This window comes from Saccoglossus kowalevskii, chromosome 15 (genome assembly GCF_978046115.1).
Source record: "Saccoglossus kowalevskii chromosome 15, keSacKowa6.1, whole genome shotgun sequence".
Taxonomy (NCBI): Eukaryota; Metazoa; Hemichordata; class Enteropneusta; family Harrimaniidae; genus Saccoglossus; species Saccoglossus kowalevskii.
The window spans coordinates 25,654,853-25,682,097 of NC_140655.1; the positions used below are offsets into that span (position 1 = coordinate 25,654,853).

The 27,245-nt window shown below is 36.5% G+C and overlaps 2 protein-coding genes across 2 annotated transcripts in view; one reads left to right on the forward strand and one right to left on the reverse strand.

The window, feature by feature from the left end:
• Nucleotides 1–8,417: 8,417 nt before the first annotated feature.
• Nucleotides 8,418–11,471, reverse strand: LOC144356782 (uncharacterized). Its single transcript, XM_078011492.2, has 3 exons — nucleotides 10,807–11,471; nucleotides 9,493–9,783; nucleotides 8,418–8,830 (listed from the first exon to the last, which is right to left on the reverse strand). Exons 1-3 carry the CDS (start codon nucleotides 11,332–11,334, stop codon nucleotides 8,561–8,563), a joined length of 1,089 nt encoding a protein of 362 aa, XP_077867618.1. The 5' UTR covers nucleotides 11,335–11,471; the 3' UTR covers nucleotides 8,418–8,560.
• A 136-nt stretch (nucleotides 11,472–11,607) lies between these two features.
• The window catches only part of LOC100367484 (L-rhamnose-binding lectin CSL1-like), a 91,975-nt gene continuing 76,337 nt past the window's right edge, over nucleotides 11,608–27,245 (forward strand). Inside the window, exon 1 of the mRNA XM_085490622.1 lies at nucleotides 11,608–11,746. Within this exon, the coding sequence (XP_085346748.1) occupies nucleotides 11,677–11,746 (70 nt within the window). The 5' untranslated portion in view covers nucleotides 11,608–11,676. The remainder of the gene's footprint in view (nucleotides 11,747–27,245) is intronic.

Here is a 27,245-nt window from a genome sequence, read left to right on the forward strand (position 1 = left end):
TTGTTCGAGTTCTTCGCCACTACTTAGTGTGATTCGACGAGCAGCCAAATCAACTAGGATACGGCAAATGTACGGTTGGACATTGGACATGAAATCGAGTCTTGTTTTGACATTCCCGCTAATACATTGAAATTAACTAAGAATAAAAGTGAAATGAAACTCAATAATTGTGATTATGTATATATATTTATATATAGATGAACAGTAGTAGTTCTTTGTCCGAAATGCGAGACAAAATTTGGTCATTTTGACCCGGGAAAGATCAATACCAGGACATGATAACCCCGACAATCTAATTGGCTGCTAATTTAATTGGGATTTCTTGAACAGAATAAGTTTTAATTTCCTTCATTACCTTCAAGATAACAATATATTTATTTGGAACTCTGTTCAGTTTACTTGTTCGGTATAATGGCGCCGCCTGCGAGGCAGCAACGATTACCACGGCACACAGTAACACGAGTCGCAACATTTCTGTAATGGTAATATTGTATATTTGATTGCATCGCAGAACAAGTATATTGGTTTAAGAGGAACTATTGAGAACAATTTCGTGTACTAGGTTTTAGAAGGTGGTGAGTTAATATCATCATTAATTAATAACTTAATTTCTTATGGAACAACCATTCTTATGAATACATATTATTGAAAAATAATATGGACATATTTAGAGACAATGGTAATTTTAAAACACAGTGTCGACCGATAGTAACAGCATATTCTCATACTGAATCGCAAAAGAGTTACCGTTCCATGAGTTTCCAGTCATTTAATTAAACTTTGCCTAGGCGTGTTTGCCTACGACTTTTTTGATCTGCTAAATGATATAAAAAACGATCGGTTCTTCAATTCGCAGTATAATTTACCCATGACGTGAAATTGAGAGTAGACAATTTAGTGGACAGAATGTTGTTCGAATAGCGCGAGTGGAACACTGTGGAAAAATGATTTTTTGAAGTTCTCAAACACGCGTCTGTTTGAGGTGCGGGTGTCAGATGATCAATGTGCCGAATGACATAGCCGATCACGCACTTTGCTGCAGCATTAAAATAAACTACTTAATTATGATGGTAACTCTGACATCATCATGTCAAGTTGAATGAGTTGATGATAAGAAAGTTTTAAATACATGTTTCGGAAGGTATACAGAACCTGACTTACCAACAGTCTAGACGTCTGGCGTCTGTTTCGTGAATATATGCCCTGGGAACACAAATGCGTTTATCTCATTTAAATTCAACAATTAATTATCCCGGGTCAATTCAGTCAATTTAACCTGGCTATTTTCCCACGCGGAATTTCAGAGTCGCGAAAACAACTTGAATAAAATCAACAATTTCCTTTCAAAATTGCAAAAAATGCTAGCCATGTAGTGGATTGAATCTGTATACAAAAAGCACAACTCCTCAGCCATAGCTGGCAGACATTTTCCCTTCGGCCTACATGAGTACATGAAATCAATATACGATAAATGCACCACTGAATACAAGAGAACCAAGTATGTTTATTACGTTTTACACCTGTCTTTTTAATTACCAATTTCTATCGCAGTAGCATCAGTGACATCAAAATATATTATTTATAAATGGCAATGGAAATTGTGGATGCGCCTTGGTTTGTTGACCTTTATAAAGAATCAAGCCCCAATTTTGTATATAACACATAACAAAGGTCAATGCCATGAAATTCCAATGACATAAAATTCCAATGACATAAAATTCGAATGACCAATTTTTGTGAGTATTGGGGATGTTGGCGTCATATTGATTTCTCGGTACTTCTCAACTGATCAGCTTAATTTCTCCTTATCAAAAAAACCTGATTGGCTGAGAAGTACTGCATACAAAACAGCTTGAGAATATATATATATTAATCTACCTTAAGTATGACGCAAAGAGTGCAGACGCTTCAGCCAAGGAGGCAGCAGAGGTAAAACAAGATTATGCTTTATTGATGTAAATTCAGATTTTTAATCTCATTGCCGGAGAAACTTGTTACAATGTCGTAGAAATTACATATGAACTACAGATAGAAATAAGAAGGTTGATACTTATCTTGAGGCATAAGAAGAACAACCTGCCAAATGTCAGCAGATGATTCAATCGTCAATGATTGTCAAGTGAAGTTGCACTTTACTAATGTAAGAACATTATGCTCCATTCAACAACCTCAATTGGAGGAGAGTGATTCATTGAATGGAAAACTTATCATCCATTTATTTAGTGATTCCAGTTCTCGCAAATACATCTCTAAAGCTATCTTGTGCACCTCAATGAATTACCAATTGGATGGCAAATGAGGCTGCAAAATGACAAAATATTAGAGGAGACATACTTGTTACTCAGAACATTTCTTGACCACGTTCTCCAGCTTTTCTGCGCAGTCGAGCAATTCATGCACCTTCATCCCTTGATAAGTTCATGACTATGCTGATCTCTGGATTCAGTTGCGACAACGAACAGCCATGGTTTATTTTCACGGAGCATTCATCAGGTGTGAGGTTAATAGAATACGCCTAAACAACTTCTGACAGTGCAGACATTGCAAACTTAATAAATCGTATTGGTCTATCGTTGTCCTACTCTGCCCTATTGGAAGTGGAAATAGCAATTTGCGCATAGCATAGATCTGTCTCTCGACACATGAACTAGAACCCTGCTTAGCCTGGAATAAACCAGAACACAAAACAAGTTAAGACCTTCAGATTTTATTGGGTGTTTATCAGTTCACTGCAAAGTCAAACCACTCTGGGATGGATGGGCTACCAGGGAAGAACATATCGATGGACATGTTGAAATAACATCAACTGTGGACTATATGGCTCCAGTGATTTCACATATTACAGATAATGCATATAATAACAGTTCAAAGGGCAAATATCCTATGAGGCATCAAGATGGTCAGCCATACACTATTGTAACTTTGTCGCAAAGAAAGCGTATGCACAAGCTAAGTGTGGTAACAACCCCAGATCTATACTGATATAATTGTTAAACTGGGTACGTTTCACAAATTATGTGCATGTTTTTATTGGCCCTCGATAAACACATGTGATTAAGTGGATTTGAAAATGTTCTTGTTGAATAGACCATTTTCCGTTCACTGCGAGAATCACGCATTATGCGTGAAATCGAACGTAAAAACAGGACAAACAAAGGTCTTAGCGTCGTAGTGGCGTCAAACATCGCGTGGGATTCGACAAACGCGAAGTATTTTGGGGGACATTTTCATGCTTAATAATGTGCTGTCCACATTTGATGATAGACAATTTCGATTAAGTGAGGGTATTCGGAAGCAATATTCCTCTGTCGAAGATCAGGCAGTACGAGTGTTGTGCGACTTTGCACGCACTCGTAAGACCCCGAACGAGTGTTGCACGAGTATTTTCATGTCGTACGATGATGCGTCCTGTCGTACGAGTCCGTTGTACCACCCTAAGACTATTGGAAGACCTGTCTTGCCCCCTTTGCAACGTTGTACGATTTTTTTTTCACCCCCAATATAAGCTCGAGAACTCCTGAGCTTTCATCCCAAATACGTACGATTTTATATATTGCTTGCGACTCAAAGACAACACTTCTACTAACAACAGAACGGAAAAAATATTTTCGAAAACAAAAATTATCGCACGAGTGAGGCGCCAATTGTGAAAGGGGCTTAATCAATACATGTCCAACTTGTTTAACTCATGCCATCAAGAAGACTTTGAGGAGGCTGTATGTTTCCAGCCTGGAAATGCATAAAGTCTGGCTTGTTCTAGAATTCTAAGAAGACTTATGTCCTCTATTTTTGTTTATGTTTACAGTATCTCTGCTCATCTTACTGAATCTCAGTTATACGTATCTCGTAATGCAGTGGACATTAAAATTGAGCAAAACAATAAATAGAATTGTTGGTTTTAGTCACAAAGATTAAAACAAACAATATCAAACTATTATTTCATTTCACACGCAGCCACTTCACCTTGACACTGGAAGCAACAATAACAGGCGGCTAATTAAAGTGGACAATGTAATTGCTGGAATAGATCCCAAATTATGTCAAGCTCTATTTGCTGGGGTTTTCACAACCGGTGCTTTTGTCCGCACAAAAAAAGAGTACAGGACCAGGACATTTGAGAGTGTATCATTGAACAGCTAGAAAAGTTCACATACATTATGTGGTAGCTGCACTGTTCTTGATATGAACACAAGAGGTTCCAAGACAAGTTTCAACCAAGCCAGGAACACTTCTAACTAGTTATAATGGTGTTTATTTGAATATTCTTCCTCCTTGTAAGGCATCTTTGAGAATGCACGTAAAAGAAGATAACTTTCAGGCTTTAAAGCAAGAGGACCGTCACCTGCACACGCGCAGGAATTGAGTCCCAAGCGACGATAACAACGCACGCTAAAAAACGCAAAGGTTCATGGGTAGACGCTTGTTTGTAAACAATGACACGCTATGGCCTTCTGACACATGCGCAGGTGACGACTCCCACGCTTTAAGATGCAATAACGCAAGTATATCAAAATATTCCCAGTTAAGTTGGCCATCTTAATGTTGTCTGGACAAAATGACAATTTCTTGTTCAACAAAACATTTCAAAACATTGATGGTATTATTTATGTATGAAGAAGTGTAGCGAGAAGACTGTGTGGTGTGCTAGATAAGACAGCAATTACATGATATCAAATTCATTCATGTATGGCAACAGCTGACTGACTGTGTACATTTCACTATTATTAGGGAGTATGTGTGTTACCTGATTGATTTCCATGTATAGTCCACTAGTACTAACAAGATGGTCGGCAGAGTGTATTTTCGTAAGCTGTAATCAATTGTTTTTATTTTCCTAATAATGTAATTTAAATAAATAAAAAACGTAAAATCGTAGACAGGGGCAAGGTGTAAAACGTAATCAGCTATTTTATTCGTCCGTAATTTGTTCAAAGATCTTATTTTTTGTAAGCGTATAAAGCATTTTCCACGTTAAATTCGTGCGCAATTTCCAATTTTGATTCTCAAACACAAATGTATTATTATTATATTATAAAAATGTAATTAGGAATTTGCTTGCAGTGTAAAAAGCTTTTTTTTACTGTAAAATGTGTTTACATTTTATTTCCTGTAAAAACGTAAAATGCCTTTTTTTATTTCCTGTAACCTGTACCCCCCTTGCCTCTTCTAACAACCACGTTCAAACTTAAAGCAGGAGGGTCGTCACTTGCGCACGCGCGGGAATTGAGTCCCAAGCGACGATAACAACACACACTAAACACGCAAAGGCTCATGGGTAGACGCTTGTTTGTATGACACGCTATGGCCATCTGACGCATGCGCAGGTGACGACCCCCTCCCCCGCTTTAAGTAGCAGGATCATTGAAATTCAAGCTTATAATTCACAATATTTTGATGTTTGTTGTATCATTTTTCTTGAATAATGTATTAATGTTATGTTTATACAGATTATAAATATGACATTTTAGTGCTTTTACAGAAAAAAATCAACAGTTAAAAATATAATGTTGTTTTAGAGAAGCTATTTGAGGTGGAGTTATGATTTTTCGTCTAAAAACTTATGGCGGCCATATGCAAATAAAATATTATTATGCAAATGATAAGCATTTCTAAAGATCTCATTAGTTTGTTGAAGAAACCTGTAGTACCAGTACAAATTATTATTTTAAAATTGCTTTAGAATGACTAGTTGACACAGAGTTATGTACTCTTGTGATATTAAGGCAACTATTTTAGATTTATGCAAATTAGCCAAATTGTTCAGTTCAAACTTTTCATTAAACAGATTACATATTTTTATGATACTGAGGACCAAAATAAATCAACATATATTTTATATAATCCAAATCCGGGTTTTAGTTCTAAAAATCATTTGATCGAGTGTGTATTATGTCATTTGTCGTTTTCACAGCTATGGGGTAAATGTCGTCATCGTATACATGGTGATGTGATATCACTTAAATTCACTAAAGTCATGTAATTGAGATGTAACACACTTTGCAAAAATCTGTCATCAAAATGTCCTCTGGCAATTACAAATGCGCCCCATCGACATCATATCGGATTATCCGTACTGGTGACATTATTCCATAATCTCCATGGTTATTAGAAGATGTACGGACACCATTACTATTGGTATTTCGATTACAATTGGCGGCATAAGTGTTCTATTACTGCCTGAAACATTGGGCGCCCTCTACCGGCAACCATGCATTTAGTTTGAACAACGAATACACAGGCAACGTTCCGCCTACGTGTTTGCTTCGGTCTTCAAACGCACTACTTCTCACCAGATTGCACAGTATTAGAGTAAAAACGTAGTATTTCTTATCTAGCAGTGGATCCACGGCGTTGTCCGCAATAGATCTTGCTATTCTCGGGTGGACATCCGGGCTTTTTCACCTCCTGGCAATTATCACGGTGAAAACAAAGATCGAAACTCTCAGAAACTGTACTTTGAAATAGTTGTTGAGACTCCCCTGAAAAGTGTAACAAGATTACCCCTACGTGTGCAACATATATAAATTCAGCTGCGTTCTAGAGCAGGTCGCACAGAACCCTTGGAAATACATGGTACAGTGGTGCGCGTCTTAGCAACGTATGACGTTCTCTGACGTAGCTCCGCCCCGAGGATAGCAACATGAGATGCGGATGTGCAAGAAAACGATTCACTGTTTTCGACTGAACAGATGACCCGAACGCAAACTATCATATGACCAACACTTCGACCTATCTGTAGAAATCTCAATTAATACTTCTACTTTTGCGCAATAATTCCCATGTGCAGGGTACGCATGCGCATTAGGTGCATTAGGTCTTACGAGTCCCCACGGTTTTGCACTTTGCAGATACCATGGCGGTGTTTGAGTGGACAGCCGACGACTGCCGACGTTATGTTTATAGAAGATAATATTTGGTAATCGTAGTCCTAAATAACTATTAAAAATAGCTAGACGTTTCGAGCAATGGCTCTTTATCGATAGCATAGAAGAAAGTGTTAACACTTTCACTTAACACTTTCTTCTATGCTATCGATAAAGAGCCATTGCTCGAAACGTCTAGCTATTTTTAATAGTTATTTAGGAATACGATTACCAAATATTATCTTCTATATATCATATTTATCAGTCCGAGCAGCGTTTATTTATTTATAAACTACTATGACGTTATGTTTAAAACTCCAACACCGACAATGGCGTGGGTCAGGGCTATTTCAGTTCGAAGCATATATACAAATAAAAAAAAGATACGTCGATAAAAAAACTGCCAATAAGCTAGTTTAATCTATAGCTACTCGCTGATTGGTGACTGTTTCTGAGATTAGAAATGGTGCAGTGAGCGTCTTTTTTTATTTTTACTTTATACAATGTACATACGCGATAAGCCATCAGACTGTTATGAACTTGATATATTCATTCATTAGTAATTTATTTCTATAATGTATCAACTATATACATTGTATACAACAACAATTCACTACACAATCTGCAAATCTGTAGAAAAAAAACAAATAAATAAAAACATTGTTCTAAATAGCTGATTAACGTTTCATCGCCCTCTATCGTTCAAATTTTAAACATGTATCAGTGAATGGAACATTTACTCCGATAGAACGTGGGATTAACATGAACTTGAGTTTTTAGTGTCATGTGCTAAGAAAGATATTTATTTATTGCGTCGAAAATAACTCACAGTTACGATAAATCGTTTTAGCACAGTGTACAGTGATTATACTTCAGATCAGAAAAAGTTAAACGCCCTCCACGACGAAATGTTATACACATATTATAAATAGCAATATAAAATTGGGAGATTCGAAAGTCGAAGAATTTTATCTGTATTTCCGACCTGAATTCTTTCCCTATTACCGGAATCAGTGGAAGTGAATTCAAAATATAAACTTTAATTTTCAAGTATTAATGATGGGTGGTAACCGTAACTGCTTGTTTTCTCATGTGAAATTGAATACATTAATTTGCGCATACGTTGCTATGCCTAGTATGGGACGCGTAACGAGCGCACGCGGTCGCGACAGTAGATTTCAATTCTGAAATCACATAGGGCAAGGACATGCGTGCATATAGCACAAATGGACCACGCCCTAAAAACAGACGAACCATTAGCTTAAGTTAGTTTGCCACCATTAAAACGTATTGCTCACAAAATATTGCACAGAAAAACAAACATCCAGATAATTGATTAATTTTGAGCCATGCAATCTAAAAAGTCGCATTTGTTTTGAATAATTCAAATGTGGGACTGTAAAGATCGCTATAATTGATTTTTGTGATTACCGCAAGACCAAACGTTTAAGTTGGTCAATACCAAGACGATGTAGTGTCGGTGGTACCTATTAGGTACCTTGACTGTACATACATTTTGTATGAAAATGATGCAATCACGTGAAAAAAACGTGATTAATTCAGTAAACTTTCAGTAACCGGTCGATCTACACCAAACATACGCGTAGTCGCACATTACAGACATAACGGTCGAAACGAAATACTCACTCCTTATTTGCATATTGTATGGTAAGCTGCAGACACCCTTTGATCGAATTCTAATACCCCATTATTTTTTTTCGATACACGTACGACGCCAGCATGACCGCAACTATACCAATAGGGGCAATGAGAGCAATGAAAGATTGCGTGTTCCAAATCAGTCCTACTGAATAACCCAGCAGCGTGACTGAGATGAAAGTCGCGAATATGATTCGTAGTGGTATGGCACATAAGACTCTCTCTATTTTCAAACTTGGCGACACTGGTGGATTGTTGTCAACACTGTCATCTTCCGGTATCTCCAGTTCGGAAGCCACGTTCTCGGCCTGTGAAGAAATAAGCGACATAGAAGAGAAACATTACAAATACATGATCTGGTAGTAAATATAGTTAAGATTTGATAAATCGTTGGTTAGTATCCAGTGTAAGTAATAAACAAGAGATGAGCCTATATAATTTAAACTAAAAAAAAAAACAGACGAAAGGAATGTCAAATATCAGATTGAAGAACATTAATGGCTCTTTCAAGTTTCGCCAAAGACTTATCTTTATTTTACCGATATCGCTTAAATAAATCAAGAAAACTACACAAATTGACTACATTTACGAATAAATAATGGTTATACAGAATGCGCGGTACAGTTGGAGGTCCTTCCCTTGTCTATTTCTTACACTAGATACCAGCCGATACCCCCCCCCGCCAATAGAGACGAGATGTTCACTAGTTATTGTGAGAAGATTGTTGTTTTCAAAACACACCGCACCCTTGCCCTCGAGGACCATACATCTTCGTCTACTGCTTTGACTATGCATTGTAAATTATTTTGTCAATCATTCAATCGATTGTATTGTGTTCAAGTATTTGTAAAATGCCTATTGCATACCATAAATTTAAATACTAGACAAGTGGGAGTATATGCCAAGTTGTTTCCTCACACTCGAGTCAATCACATTTCATATTTACAAGACATAATCAATGAAAACATACCTCATCGTCATTTGTGAAATACCTATACCGTTGGCCCCCATCACGTGACTCCGTTCCACCATACACAGGAGAGGGTAATTCATTCGTAATATGACGATTCCTCCAATACCATACGACTTGCATACCATTAATGTACGCCATTGAACTCGAGAAGTACGCCATGATAATGTATTGCAACGGTCTTGTTAACAGGTAAGTTGACAGAAAATCTGTCGTTTTTCCCACTAAAGTAATGCAGACCGATAAAGTTGACTGTCCACTGGTTGATGTTCGTTGCATATTTAATATAACCTGTAAAAACGTAATACACGATACAAATAAAATTTATATTGTTATATCGTGTATTCTTCCTAGAATGGGTGCGCTTTAATTTAATACAAATTAAATTTGAAACCGTAAGTGGAAAATTTAGAAGGCAATGCGAAGATTGTGCCCGATTAAGCATTAACACCCGCAGTCAGGTCGAATCAGAGATTGGATTGCTTGCCTTGTATATAAGCTCAGACTAAACTGGAGTAGTAATGTATCATTATTTTTTTTGAAAACTCAAGCTAATTAAAGGGTGGAGGTCGTCGCGCTGCGCATGTGCGACGTTTGTCAATATAAACATTGATTTCCCCACAATCCAATGCGCTCTTTTAATGGGAATCACACGTATGAGGTTTGACCTGGGCGCGACTTGCAATAATTACCGCCGGTGACTCCTTCGATATCTCCAATTACCTAAACAAATACTTAATTAAACCTTGATGACGTCTCAGTTTGTAGTGGTTGATATACGCAATAGTCAAAATCGACATTTTTGTTTATATGATACCCATAAATCTCGCGCATGCGTGGCGCGACTACCGCCTTTAGGATAAGACCTTAATTAGTCTTTTTTTAATCTTATTTTTTCATATTTTTATTTATTTTGTATTTATTTATTTATTCATTTGAAGTACTATATTCATTTTATATAATGACATTTATTTATAAATTAAAAATCGAAATAAAAAAAATATGACATTCTCCGTGTTTGAATACACAGAGATATTAAACAAACAAACAAACCAGGCTATCTTAACTAAGCAAACACACGATAACGTGTCATATTTCGCATGTCTAGTTGATGTTTACATTATACATACCTTGCACACCGTAAAATGTCAACCCGTGTGTTCATTTATTTTATCGCAAGGGTACTTTGGATCCGGTATTTCTGGACTAAAACATATGAAAACCGCACAAAACATTGCAACCCGCGACGCGCTTGCATTGTCAATGTTGTTCAATCGTTAAATAGGTTTTTTCACGTTACATTCAAATACTGACCTGAGGAAAGGTTTCAATAGACCATAATACAATCGCAGCCCACTCCATTTCTTTGTAAATGCCTACAACCACTTCAAGTACAACGATTAACGACCAACAAACTAGACACACCAGTAAATATAACCACCTAAGTTTCTGATTATAATGCGTGCCGTAAATCCAAAATTGAGTCAACATCGACAGTTCAAGTGTAGGCATATAAATGGCGGAGACCTTCACGTATGCTGGTAATTCTTGAATACGAAACACAAAGAATACATTGATTAGAGACGCAGAGAAATTTGCCGTTGCCCATAGCACACTGAGTCCAACCACCGATTTCCGCCTCCAGTTTTTCACAATTTGCGGAAATAGAACAACAAACCATATCGCTGTGCTGATTAGTCCACATATATTAGCGAACTCGCAAACTGAAACGGGCCATTCTGATCGACAGTTCTGATGTAAAATATCCTCCGAGTCTGAATTGTTTGCGGTGTCGTTGAGCGAAGTCAACCACGCAGTCGAAAATACATGTTGTGTTTCCATAGAGCTGATTCAACGTGTAGCCGCTTTGTCGTCGTTCAACCCTTGAATCGCAGAGGCGTCTGACGGTGGCTAAATACTGACTCTACTCCCACATGCCTGTATGAGCTAGCCGTTTCTTAATACCTTCGGCGGTTAGCAATATCGCGTGCGAATATTTCCACGAAGGGATGAGAACCTACATTCTCAGTAACTGCCAGTGTGTGTCAACGCAAGCGTTAGTGGGTGTATTATCACGAACGACAATAGTGTTCGTCGAACAGTGGAATTAATGATATTCAACAGACAGGTCATGTGATCAGTTGGCAGTGAATTCAGAAGCCGTAGGAGCAGACAAAGACAAAAATGGTTTCTTATCGAATTCGTTGGTTTGACGGTCTGGTGAGGTTGTTTATCCTGCTTGTGCCGTCTTCAGGTGAGCTATTGGCCTTTTATATATTTACTAATCCTCAGACCGTGGTTAAAATGGATAAAGGTTCGGCCAGGGCTTACGCAACGATATTAAACTGCAGCAGAACTCTAAATGGTCAAACCCTGATTTTCTTTCTTATCTAAAGAAATGTCATGTGATTTGTCTCACAGAGACATGGGCCACTATAAATGACACATTTTCCCTTGATGGGTATAAATTCTTATGTAGTATTCGACCCAAGCATTGATATTTTTATTAGACGCATAAAATCCTTAGGAAAGGATAAAAAGGGTCTTACAGAAAGAAATTAAAAAAAAACAAAAAAACTACAATCTATCCTCAACTATATTTTGGCTGCACATATCACATGTTCTTTTATCTAGCCGCACATTATTATGTCTGCCTTTCTCAATTTTAAGGTCATGGTTGCTTGTCCTGAATTTTGCAATTAACCTTCTAAGACCATGGTTCTGCATATTAATTAGGTAATTTTCAATTTTTAAATCTTGTTTGAAAAGTCTGTATGTTCTTAGTTTGTTTTTAGCCAAGGTTAGTTTTCTATTATCATTATGCATGTCTAAGATCCATTGGTTCTCAAATGATTTGTTTATTTTTTTATGAATAAAGTCTAAATTTTTCTTAATTATTTTTTCACTTGAGTTTACAATGGTGACAACATCTAAATCTTGCATGAGAGTTTCTACACTTGTAAACCATTTACTTTTTACATTCTTGTTTACTAAGTAGGCTTCTCTTAGTAATGTGTTATCAGAGTTTGTTACCCGGTTGAAATATTTAAGTTGTTGTTTCTTGATAAAACAGTCAATGGGGTACCTTCCTAGCTCACCATAAACAGCCATTTTTGGTGTGAATTTTGAGAGACCAAGAATGAACCGACAAAATGAAAGATGGACATCCTCAATTGCAGACTTAGTTGTGCTTTCATCACCCCAAACATCACTACCATATACAATAATTGGTCTTATATATCAGTTTGTCAAATAAAGATAATTGGAGGGGTATGTTTAGTGAGTTGTCATAACCGAGTTTGCATTTCAAAGCAAAGAGAGCTTTCATCCCTTTATTTTTAGCTCCGCTGTCGACTTTGTCGAGCGGAGCTTATCATATGAGTGATTGTCCGTCGTCGTCCGTCGTCGTCGTCCGTCGTCGTCGTCCGTCGTCGTCCGTCGTCCGTGTCAATGTTTTACTTTTTCGACTTCTTCTTGAAAACTACAAGCCTGAATGCTTTGATACTTGGTGTATATGTACCTTGGGTAGACCTCTCTTAGGTTTGTTCATTTCATGTTGATATCTTCAATTCTCTAATGTTGGTGAATATTTTTGTCATTTTTGGTAAAAAGTGATATTTTCGATTTCTTGTTAAAAACCGCAAGTGCAAATGCTTTGATATTACATATATAGGTACTACATGTGGACCTCTCTCAGATTTGTTCATTTTGTAATGATATCTTTAATTCTCTAATTTTGGTGAATATTTTTGTCATTTTTGGTAAAAAGTGATATTTTCGACTTCTTGTTAAAAACCGCATGTCCAATTGCTTTGATACTACATATATAGGTACTACATGTGGACCTCTCTCAGATTTGTTCATGTCGTGATGATATCTTCAATTCTCTATTTTTGGTGAATATTTTTGTCATTTTTGGTAAAAAGTGATATTTTCAACTTCTTGTTAAAAACCGCAAGTCCGATTGCTTTGATATTACATATATAGGTACTACATGTGGACCTCTCTCAGATTTGTTCATTTTGTAATGATATCTTCAATTCTCTAATTTTGGTGAATATTTTTGTAATTTTTGGTAAAAAGTGATATTTTCGACTTCTTGTTAAAAACCAATAGATCAATTGCTTTGATATTACATATATAGATACTACATGTAGACCTTTCGCAGATTTGTTCATTTTGTGATGATATCTTCAGTTCTCTAATTTTGGTGAATATTTTTGTCATTTTTGGTAAAAAGTGATACTTCTTGTTGAAAACTGTAAGTCCGGTTGCTTTGATATTACATATATAGGTACTACATGTGGACCTCTCTCAGATTTGTTCATTTTGTAATGATATCTTTAATTCTCTAATTTTGGTGAATATTTTTGTCATTTTTGGTACAAAGTGATATTTTCGACTTCTTGTTAAAAACTGTAAGTCCGATTGCTTTGATACTATTCATATTGTTCATTTTCTAATGATGTCTTCAGTTCTTTAATTGAAATGTGCATTGTTAACAGCGGAGCTATCTCAGCCGATAGGCTGCTTGTTTAAATTATTGATACCCTCTTTATGTTTGCCATTAGCACTTATAGTTATACCCAGGTAATTAATTTGCTTAACTATGGCAATTTCTTTTTCAGCGAAGAAGAATATATTATTGCTCAGGGCTCTGTTTGATTTAATGAATACAATAACCTTTGTTTTCTCTGTATTAACAGCCAGGCGCCATTTTGACGTATATATTTTTAAGTTGTCTAAACAGTTTTGTAGCCCCCTAGCAGATTTAGATAAAATGACAACATCATCTGCATATAGGAGACAACTTACTTTTAAATTATCAAGAACCGGGGAGTCACAGTTTTCAGAGTTGAAACAGTCAGGTAGATCATTTAAGAAAATGTTAAAAAGAGTAGGGCTAAGATTGCACCCTTGTCTGACTCCAACTGTTGATTTAAAGCTCTCAGTTAAACCCTCTTTTGTTTTAATTCTGTACCTGTTGTTTTCGTACATGTTTTTTATTATATCAAACATTTTACCTGATATGCCATTTTTATGGAGTTTGAAATAGAGACCATTATGCCACACACTGTCAAACGCCTTTCTAAAATCTATGAAGCAAGCATAGATTTTGTTAGACTTGGAGGTTATGATATCTTTTGAATGGCTATTATTATAGAGATATTTTTGTACAATTGTTTTTAATATAAAGAGATTGTCTGTGGTCCTGCAGTTTTTCCTAAAACCGAATTGATGCTTTGAAATAATATTTTGTTTGTCCAAGTGTGCTATTAGCCTAGTGTTCAGGATACTGGTAAACAGTTTTCCTAAGCAGCTAGATACTGCAATCCCTCTGTAGTTATTAGGAATTGTCTTGGACCCTGACTTGTGAATAGGAACGACTAAGCTCGTGTTCCAACTGGCTGGAAAAATGCCTGAATTATATATATGACTAAACAATTTTTGAAGCCCTTCAAGAATGTAGAATTCACCATATTTAAACATTTCATTACAGAGCTCGTCCTCCCCTGATGTTTTATTTAGTTTAAGTTGATTAATTGCTTTTTTGATTTCAGGTATAGTGATTTGGGCATTTAAATCATTTTTGCTGTTTGTTTTGTTTTCAACAGTCCAATCAGTTTGACTAGTTTCATTTAAATTGTTTTTATTAAGGCGATTTGTTTCTAAATCAGTTGATAGACTGTTATTGTTTAAAAGCTTTTTAAAGTAAGACAGCCATTCATTGGGCTCAATTGAATTGTTGTTGTTATCTAAACAATCTGAGTTTAAGTCTCGTAACAGCTTCCAAAATTTTGATGGTTCACCTTCCGAATCATTTAGCTTTGATAACTGGTGCTGTTTTAAGTCATATTTTTTCCTTTTAATTAATTTTTTATATTTTTTTTTATGACAAAGTATTTTCCCCTGGTGAACGGATCAAGGGGATATTGCTGAAACAATTTGCTAGCAGATTTAAGTTCATTTCGAATTTCCCAGCATTCTCTATCAAACCATAATTTGGTTTCTCTTTTTTTCTTTTTTCTAATTTTGGGTGTTATTTTTTTGACAGTTTTGTCCGCGACTGATGACAGCAAAGCACTAAATTCTGTAACAACATCATCACAATTGTTTGAATCAATTTTGTCTATAATGTCGCTAATTTCGTTTTCTTTAGCAATTTCAAGAAGTTGCCTATATTTTAGTTTTGCTTCACTGTCCCAGATGTATTTTGCTGGTAGTGGTTTCATGTTCATTTTGACTTCACGTTTTTTTATGTTAATATTGTTAATATCAATTTTAAAAGACAGAGACAGTGATATGGGGCAGTGGTCTGAGATGCAGGTTAGGTCATGCACTTTGAGATACTGAACATTTTCAAAAATAAAAGTAGATGTGATTGCATAATCAACGGTACTGCACCCATTTGCTGTGTAGCAGGTGTATTTACCAGATGAATCACCAATGGTGCGCCCATTGAGAATAATCAAGTTACTGTCCATGCAAAGCTCAATTAATTTTCTACCAAATTTGTTAGTGTTTGTTTTTGCTTTGTTATCCATGCTACGTCTTTCTCTAAAGTTGTCAGCGATATAGTTAAGAGGGAGGGGAATATGTTTATTATTTTCTTCATTTACTAAATCATTAATTAAGCCAACTCTAGAGTTGAAATCACCTAACAGGATAACATCTCCTTTAGCAGAGACATGTGCTATATCCCTCTCAAGCAGTAAGAATTTATCACTTTCATTATTTTTATAAATAGAAGAGTTTTCTGGAGGTATATATATATGCAGCCAATATATAAATCACTGCTACGGTTAAATAGCTTTTTATCAATTTTACACCAGAGAATATCATTCATATTATTTTCTGTGTTAATTCTAGTGATGAAATGTTTAAATTTGTCCTTGAACAAAACAGCAACTCCACTTCTCCTACATTTTGATGTGTTATTTCCAGACTGTCTATCTTTACGGATTATTTCATAATTATCTAAGACAGCTGGGAGAGGAACTTGGGTTATATCACTATTCAACCAGGTCTCCTGAATACAAATAAAATCTAATGGAGAAATAAAGTTAATAAACTCATGATCCTGGCTCTTATTTTGGATGCCATTTACATTCCAACTACCTAACTTAAAGTAGGGCAGTGCGTTGCTATGAAAATTTCTCATACTTTTTAAATCAAATTCAGGGGGACTAAAAGGAAAAAAAGCTTTAGTATATATAAAAAAAAAAAAAAAAAAAAAAAAAATATTTCGGAAAACAATATTCAATGAGTGTTAGTATAGATATCAACAAAACTAGAAAATACTAATAAAAAAAACCGCTAAGGACACAAGAGTATGTGAACTTGTCGTAGCAGTCAATAAAAAACTAAAGTGCAATCAAATGCATAAAAAAAATAAAAACTATTATAACTACACAGTCAGTTACCAACAGTACTTGTGTACTATTATGAAAAGAAAAGAAAAACAAAACAAAAACGGTTCTGTTGAAAGTACACCCTTGTATGATTGCAAGAGTGGAAAGACAACAATTACTAATCAAACGTTTTCAACGGTAACTTTGGATGTAAAACGGAAATTAAAATTCAAAATTTGCTTTGTAAAACGGTGAAGTACCTGTTTTATATTCAAAATGAGTTCATAAAGTTCATGAATTTCAGGAACTGTGAGAACAAGGCTGGGTTGTCGTTATTTTCTATAGGCATGTTATTCCACGAGTTGCTAAGACCAGACTTTCTTGGAAGTGTTGGTTGAGGGCGTCCTTCATTATGGTTTCTCTGCTGTCTTTACCCGGGTCTTCCAAGGTTTTCCCGATACCGGTTTGGACTATTCCCATTAAATCTATCATACTTCGTCTTGGTAGTGTTGTCATGAGATTTAGCAACGTGATACTTCTGTATCTTTCTCGGGCGAATCACAAGTCTTATGTCACGAACTAGACGAGCGACTCCGCTGCTGTTAATGTGTACGCCATCTTCTTCATACAAATTACGCGACTTTGAGAGAACGTCGTGTTCAATAACAGTTATAGCGTGAATCTCTTTGAGTAGTGAATTGAAGTGTGCAATTTTCCTATTCAGAATAGTGTTGTTGTCCTGGCGGTGTAATATTTCCGAAAAAATAATCTTGGCGTTTGGCAAATTTGTGTTGACTATTTTGATTATTTCCATGACGAAATTACGGCAATTTTCAGGCGATGTACCGTCTTTCAAGTCATTAGTACCTAGGTGTATTATAATTTCATCTACCGTAGTCGATTGTACTTTGTTTAAATCATGGCTAGCCTTTCTCAGAGTAGATATGCGTAGATGGTCAGCCTGTGTGCGGGGAAAAAAACGGCGAATTGAAATGTCACGAGTTAACGAGTCACCAATGAGTAGTTTCTTTACTTCTGTGCTATTATTATTCAATGGCTTATTTTCTAGGTATATGTCCTTTGATTTATTTTCCTGGTTGCTAGGGGTATTGATGTCTTTGTGTTCTTCAGTTACGATATGGTTATCTGTGTCGCTGGTGGTGGCTATGTTAGTAAGATTACTTTGTTCTTCAGTCTCATTCGCAAGTTCGGCTGGAAAACTGTTGGATGTAATTAAAACAAAATCACCACGACTTTGTTGTTTACTGGCCAAGTGTTTACGTTTTGGTGAAACGTAATCTGAATCGGCCATCGAAACAGTGTAAGATTTGTCGGACTCACCATGTGGTTCCGGTTCTTTATCTTTACCGTGTACGGTCAAGTATTCAGTGTCGATGTTGTCAGCCTTTGTGTTTAATTTCCTTTCAACTTCTACCAACCTCTCTTCAAATATTTTTTTCATTCTATCTTCTGTGCGACTAGCTTGTTCTTTTATCCTTTCTTCTACTTTGGTAGAAAGATCCCTCATCTCTTTATCAACGGCGGTATGTAGTGCAAGCATTTTGTTGTCAATAAGTTCGTAGACCATGGTGAATGATTTGTTCAGCTTATCGATTTCCGCTGCCATATTTGCATTTTTCGATCGCATCAAATCCATTGTTTCTTTCACTTCATTCATGGTCTGCGTATTTATACGTTTTCCTTCGTTACATTGGTCTACAACCTCAGTAAATTTATCTTCTAAAAGATGTATACTCTCATCATAGTTTCTATTTTGTTCGTCAACTGCTTTGAGATGTTCAGCGATGATAGACTGGGGAGAAATACATTGTCGTCGTGGAGGGGTAAGTTCGACAACGTCGTGTAGAGTTTGAGCAAATATGTTTTTTTCGTTGTCTTTATCGTTATTTACCTTACTACTGTGGCTGACATCGTTGTTTGAAACTATTTCAGTATCAAAACGTTTCAGTTCTGTCTCTGAATGATCGCTGTTACTGTCGCATTGTTGAATTTGGTTCTGGCAGTCTTCATTTCTTTTCTTTGTAAGTACAGGACTGATCGCGGCTAAAAATCTCTCGGCATCTTCCCTTGACTTGAAACCTTTAAAAAGGGCACTTGGGAATTCATCTATATTTTTGTGACACTCATCCCAACTGTCGTAAATACCGGTAGTTCTACCTTTTGCTACTGCGTAAAACTTACGTTTCCCGTTTTTCTTTGTCTGTTGTTTTCTTTGTTCCATTGTCAGTTTCAATTCATCGTCGTCGTATAAGAAATCAGGATCGCGTAGCTCGCGGCGAATTCGTCGTGTTTCTGCCATTTTTTCACAATAGTATCTTCAATAGTTCATCAATCAATAGAAATAAACTGGGTTGTAGACCTCCAAAGTTACCGCTTTGAAAATGTAAAATTTACGGAGCGATGTAATGTTGCGTCATTCCAAGATGGCGTCTTATAAATCTTCCATTTCTTTATAAATGTTGTTACCTTGGCAGATACTCTGGTGGAATTCTATTGTTATGCAAAACGCATGGTTTCCAGTCAGTAAATCAATTGTATAGCAAGTCTGCGGATATAATGTGGGTGAAAATGAAAACTAATGATCATTTATTACTTATAATTGGTATTGTATAATTATCTCCCGAGGGCTCTTCTTCATATTCTGATATTAATTTATTTGATGTACTTGAAATTGAATACGCTAAATATTCCCAAACGTATCCCAACTACCATTGTTTGGTCTGTGGTGATTTTAATGCTAGATCTGCGAATCTAGTAGATTATTTAAGCCAGGCAAATACTGTACATGTTCCCTGTCATGAAGAATATTTGAGTGATGATATTTTACGACCAAGACGGTCACATGACACAGAGACAAACCGGTACGGCCAACGCCTTTTAGAGTTATGTACTAGTAAATCATCTGGGTTACGTATTATGAATGGACGTTTTGCAGACAATAGCGGCTACTTTACGTGTTTAAAAGGTCAAGGTGGTAGTGTTGTGGATTATTTGTTATGTAATATCTCAGTTATGAAAGATCTAACAGATTTCCATGTGGGTGACAGAATTGAGTCAGATCACCAACCTTTAATTTTTAGTGTGAAACAAAATCGCAATGCTATAGTAGCTTCGAATGTTGCACCGGTTACAAGTAATGATCCAATAATTTATAAAATAGCCTGGGATGAAAAATATAGCGAAAATTTTCACCGTTTTTGGAACGGAGAACTCGCTGCTTTCATGTTGGAATCAATTTATGATTTGATAAGTAGCAATAGTTTGGATGAGTCAATTACTCGTATTGTTGATCTTTTATACACTGCCGCAGCTGAAATGAAACATGTGGTCAAAAATGGGAGACCAAGGCAGCATGAAAATTCAACAGTTTGGTATGATCAGGATTGTTCCGTTGCAAAACCATGGCAACTAGAGCACTGAATGAATTTAGACGAACCAGAACACATAACTCGCTCGATAACCTAAGAAAGAAAAAAGCCAGTTATCGGAAATTATTGGCACTAAAGAAAAAACAATTTGAAGAGAGAGAGAAATTTAAACTACTGGAAGCATCCAAACAAACAAATTCAAAAAACTTTTGGTCCCTGCTAAAAACAAATAAAAATAGCCCTTCTTTAAATATTTCTAACGATGAATGGTTTGGTTATTTTCGAAACCTGTTCAGTTATAATGAAGGTGAAATTGATGTGGACCCTTTTTACGAAGAGGTTAAACAGTTTGTGGACAATTTTAACTTTCAAGAAAGTGACCAAGATTGTAACCATATTAATTGTGACGAACTTGGGAGCGAAATTACACTTGAGGAAGTTAACAAAGTAATTCATGACATGAAAAGGGGTAAAGCTACAGGGTATGATGGCATTCCAGTTGAATTGTTAAAAAAATGTCCCACCGAATTTACAGTTTTACTAGTTAAATTATTCAATAAGTTATATTCTGCTGGTTACTTTCCGAGTGAGTGGGTATTGGGGTTGATTGTACCGCTATACAAAAAGGGTGACATTCAAAATGTTAATAACTATAGGGGAATTACATTATTATCACTGCTGGGTAAAGTATTTGCTTCTATAATGTATACCAGATTGAACAAATGGGTCGAAAGAAATTGTCCTTTGAACGAAAATCAAGCTGGATTTCGCAAGTCGTATAGCACGCTAGATAATATGTTTATATTAGACACCATCATAAATAGATATTTCACTCTTAAGAGCAGACTTTATTGTGTGTTTGTCGATTTTGAAAAAGCGTTCGACTATATTAATCATTATATGTTAATCTTTAAATTGCTAAAAAATGGTCTTCATGGTCGCTTTTTCAAAATTGTACAATCCATGTATAGCAATATAAAGTCTCGTGTGCGAAGCCCAAAAGGGGTGACGGAAACGGTTAAATGTCTATGTGGGGTTCAACAAGGCTCTATTTTGTCACCTCTTCTGTTTGCTTTGTTTATAAACGACCTTGGTGACTATTTGGAGCACAGATTTTCAGGTGTATATGTTGGTTTACTTAAATTGTTTTACTTACTATTTGCTGACGATTTAATATTATTTAGTTCGAATGCAGTTGGTTTACAAAGACTGCTGAACGGTTTATCAGAGTATTCGGGTAAATGGAAACTCAAAGTCAATGTTAGTAAAACAAAAATTGTAGTTTTTAGAAATGCCGGCAAATTAAGGCATTATGAGAAATGGCACTACAATGGTGAACAACTTCCGGTTGTGCCTTATTTTTGTTATCTGGGTATTACTTTTTCGAATAATGGTCGCTGGTTTAGATCCCAAAAAGTGATTGCCGAGCAGGCGAGTAAAGCAATATTTGCTTTAAAAAAGATACTAGCAAAATACAGTGATATTGATGTACAAATGTATTTAAAGATTTTTGACTGTAAAATTTTACCAATATTGATGTATGGCAGTGAAGTTTGGGGTTTTGACAAAGGGGTAAATATTGAGGAAACACATCGCAAGTTTTGTAAATTTATTTTAAATTTGCTTACAACCACAGCAAATCCTGTAATTTATGGAGAATTAGGCAGACTACCACTATTCCATTTGTGTTACATACGTATTATTAAATTTTGGTTGAAAATTTTAAAAATGCAAACACAGCGTTATGTTTACCAATGTTACCTTTTCCAGTATAAAGAAGCGGAAAACAACCGTAAATGTTGGGCTTTCCAAGTCAAAGAACTACTATTTTCGCACGGTTTTGGTTTTGTTTGGTTAAACCAAGGCATGGAAGATAACTGTTCCTTTTTGTCTGTATTCACCCAAAGAGTTCATGATATGTACAAACAAGCTTGGTTTACAGATCTCAACAATTATCCTAAACTCGATAAATACAGAGATTTTAAGATCGATTTTGGATGTGAAAAATATTTGCATTTAATTAAAGACAACAAGTTACGTTCTGCGCTATGTCAGGTTAGAACATCATCCCACAACATTCGGGTTGAATCTGATCGTAAACTAAACATACCGAGGAATATGAGAATCTGTAAATTATGTAATTTAGGGTTAGTTGAGGATGAATACCATTTTTGCCTTGTATGTCCACGTTATGTAAATCTTAGAAAAAAATATTTACCTATATTTTATCTGTCAAATCAGACTTACAAAAAATTTCTTAGTTTAGAGCAGCTTGACAACTTATCTGTACTTCAAATTTCAAAACTTGTATTCTACGCTTCTAAACACAGAGTCAATCTACTTAACCAGTTGTGACTAGTAGATTCAACAATTATTTAAAGGAATCCCTCTGTATGTATTTTTCTATTCTTTGTTTGATTTATTGTACCATAGGCCTGAGGCCATTGTACTGAATAAAATTCATATATATAGTCATATATATATATTTACTAATCCCGGGGTGAATGAACCTGTAGTCGTCGTAGTCGTTTGCTGTACATAATGCACAAAGTCTCTCAGTTTGATTCACGGTGTTCACTATCCCTACCAGCTTCTCTGTTCATCCTAAAAAAAACGTACTTTAGGCTAGCTGAGCTGTTGAGACTCTATCTACTGGACACTGTTACAAGAATACCCTTACACACGCAACATATATATGTAACATTTGGTTGCTCAGGATTACACCAAAGTTGAGCGGTTTGTTCACATTTCATTGGCTCTTCAACGGAGTTCCACAGCAGCTCCTTCCCATAAGTCTTGCGCATTACGCTATAGTACCCCTATCACAGGCAACCTTTAAGGTAGAAGCCTACTTCATAAATGAAAATACCCAGGATTTATTCATTTTGCAATAAACTGTACTCCAAGGCAAGAGAAGGATATTGACTTTAAAAAGTTTGGGGGTCACCCGGCCGGCCTTATTTTCGAGAAATTGATGGTTGTATTTTAGTGGAAAGTCGCCATTTATAATGTTTTTACCATAGGTTCCTATGACAGATATATTATGCAATATCTCAAATTGTAGCCTGGTGAAATCATATATTGTTAATGATAGGGTACTTTTTGTTGTTCTGAATTATTTAAAAAACCTGGGTTTTAAAAAGTGGCAAAAAATGCAATTTTTCTTTAACATTGCGTTCTATGGAATTGTTCTAAAAATAGCAATTTTCAAACAATATTAGAACACGTTTCTCAAAAAGCTTAACTGTAACACACAAAATAATGCTACGTCATCGTACCATAGGACATGAGCTTTATGATTGTACATAATAAACTAATTGTCATGCGATTTATGACCAATTTTGTCAAAAATTATGAGTAGGCTTCTACCTTAATTCCCGAATTACCATCAGCGCGATGTAATTCAGTTTGCGCATGCGTAGACTACCAAGCAACGGACAAGGGTTGGACGAAAGTATAAAAAGAACACAGGTAGACATGCAACCCGAAATATGTCAGCGGCATATTTGAAGCAGTTCTTTAAAGATAGCGAAGTGAGTGTCGGTGGGTACAAACGAGGGCAGCTAGAAGAACTATTTAAAGCGGGAGGGTCGTCACCTGCGCACGCGCGGGAATTGAGTACCAAACGACGATAACACACGCTAAAAACGCAAAGGCTCATGGGTAGACGCTTGTTTATAAACAATGACATCTGACGCATGCGCAGATGACGACTCCCCCGCTTTAAGACAGCTGAGAAACGTGGATTTCCAGTTGAAAGGGCGATTTTTCCGAGGAAATGGACTGAAATAAAGATGGTACTTGCGTGTTTTGCTGAGTAAATATGACAATGACATAGTTTTTTAACTCTCAAAATACCCGCAAAAAATTTGAAAATAATACTCTATAGCCAAATATAATTAGCATGTTTGTTTTTCTTGCTTGGGTAGAATAATGTGCACATTTTCAGAGGCTGGTACGAATTAGTTGAAAAATGATGGTGGTTTTATTTGAAGGGCATTTTTACGTTGCGAGATGAAAACATTGATGTTCGGTGCACTACATTCTGTGTGTTTGGAACGTTCAAAGTCTGTCCCACCTTCCGCGGTTTGTTGACCCCAGGTCACGCAATAATAGCGATCAAGTCGGGGATAAGGAGTTGTGTGGTCAATCACCTCACTACGCACGGTCATTTTTTAGCAGTCGGTTGTTACACCTGGAAGCATGCTACAAAAAGTAGAAAAAAAATAGTTGTGACAAACGGAATATTTATTAATGTTTGATTCATTTCAGTTAAAAAGTAAATACATGTACAAACAATTTTACTACATTGTGCAAAGTTATGTTATTGTAGTCAAATGATGCAAGCGATAGGTATGTACGGGTACCTCAAAAGCGTAGCTGAGGGCGAGTTGTGCGGACACACAGAAGCCACAACTCTGATGTCTGCGTGTTGATCTGCGTGTACGTTCTGACGGCACCCAGATGCCACGCAAGACAAGTCTGCGTGTAATACCGATTCTTTCGTTTTATTACTATAAATAAAATCCATTAAGCTAGCAGTTAAACTGGCTTTCAGTGGGGAAAATTTGGAGATGTCGATTTTTTCCTGTAAAAACGTAAAATGCCTTTTTATTTCCTGTTACCTGTACCAGCTATCCACCTTGCCCCTCCCCCCATACTAAGGGTGAAGGGTGTATATATATATGTTGAACAGAAAAGTAACATCATGATATTATAATTAAAACATCTCCAAAATGTCTCAATATCCATGATAAACTATCACCAGGTCATTTAGGTATAACAATGGTAAGAGAATTAATATTTGTTTAATGAAAAATATTGTGCCGATCCGTTCAAGTGATTATATCCAAACAGATATAACTGACAACTTATAATTACGTCATTTACGACAATTTAGATGTATTCACGTCTTAATGATACTCGTATGTTATATTTTGTATATAAAGTCAAATGGTTGGTTATAGCGCCCTCTAGCATTTGCGGCAATCTTCTTCATTTGGAAGTTTCTGATTGGATGGAAGTTTGAATCTAAGAGGGCGTGATGGAATTGACCTGTTACGTCGGTTCCAAATAAGCATGAACCACTAATTTGACAGGAATGTGATCTTCATACTGCAGCAAGCCGCTGTTGTGTGCAGTGTTGCTGTTGTGATAAAGTTTTCAATTATCCCTCTCAAAAACATTTATTGGTCCTCGTAAAAAGCAAAATAATGTTACCATGTAATTTAGACTCGTATTGATCAAGGCATTTTTAAAATTAAGGGTGTTAACTCCCCTCAAGCTATGACCTGTGATCCCTCTATAAGATAATGGTTGCATCCAATATTAAAATAAAAAAAGGCGAATTATATCGTTGATACACTTCGTTGTACTACGGATTACTTGTAGCAAATAATGATCCCGGAAATTTTTTATTTATATGTATTTTTTTGAAACGTTTGGGGGCCTTTCTTGCTTTGCATATTGACTGTATCAGTGTGCTTGTAAGGTTTTGATCTAAGTCGTGATATCTGTCAGTCTCTTCAGATGTTTGTTCTGGTGCACTGTGCAGTTCATAGAAGGCTCCAGTGAGTTCATCATGCGTCTCCCACACTTTCCATGCAGTCTACTTTCCAACTTGGGCAAATTGGGACACAGTGTCGCAGCCGGTGAAAGCATGGAACACCGGAAGTACCAAAGATTTGTGTGGGCCAAGGGAGGTACTAATCTCATGTGCTGGGATGTAGTGAAAGTTCTTGTCAGTTCCAAATGCAATCCAGAGGTCTATCCTTCTTAGCTGCTGGACAGTCGCTACTGCTAAAACAACTACATCAGTGTCTACTGTCCGAACAAGGATCTTGTGAAAGCCCTGTCTGACAGCATCATGTACCATGATTCTGGAATCTGCTTCTTCATGATTGCAGGGAGTAATGCTGGATGTGTCTTGTGCAGGTATACAGAGTACATTAGCGCCATCAGTGACAACAAGAGGGTTCTCTGCTGATGCACTTGATATCAGTTCATTGTTAAGAAGGCTGAACAATTCTATCTTGTTGCTATTCACTCGGAGAAACTGCTGCCAGTTCTTCGGTATGGGGCTTGACACTTCAACGCGCCTACGTTGACTAGGACCCATAGTACGCTTTTCCCTGGTCTGTGCTTTTAGACTGTTGTCAAAGTATCGATCCCACACAATATCTACTCGTTGAGCCTTGTTCTGTTCTCTTGTGATGTGTGGAACAAATACATTTGCAGCGTAGTCACCAAATGTCTTGCATCCTCCAGGTCTAAGAATGTTCACGAGGACAGCACCATCCATGATGCTCACATCCATATCTGGCCTTGAATTACATGGAGACTGGATATGTTGTTCAAGACAGCCAATGAGATCTGACTTTTTCCCCAAACGTAATTGTCCATATGAAGAAAGGGATGGTGGAAAATGATGATTTTCATGGCTAAAGAAATTGTCCAAATCACCATCTCTTGTCTGGCATGCAACATACAGTCTTGCAAAAAGGGATAATTCGCTTTTGAGAAGATTGACATGTATCCCTGCTTTCTTTGACTTGTGTGCTTGCTCGTTGAACAGTACTACTTTGTTCCTGGTGATGGTTGCTGTTATTGGTTTGATGTTAGTCCGGAGACGCTCGTCTACAAATGTTCCATACTGTTCTTGACCCTTTGATTGTATTGTAGTGAGGCACTCGATTGACTGCTTGTCCATGATGTCCTTTGAATGCAGTCTCAGAAGATCTTGGCTTTCTTCTTCAAACGGACTCCCCATACCCTCAATTATTCTGACCAGTGTATCAACCTGTGTAGCAAATTTTTTCTGGGTAGCATCAGTTTGCTCATGATGGTTTCTCTGGCTGGGACTCTCTCGTTTCTCTACCATGAATGATTCCAATTCAGATATGACATGGACAAGTTCTGGCCCTGCTACTGCCCATCGTAAAAGAGCATGGGCATCCTGTGTCAGTTCAATGACTCCCCCTTCACCCTTCATCACACCATAATTTTGCTCATG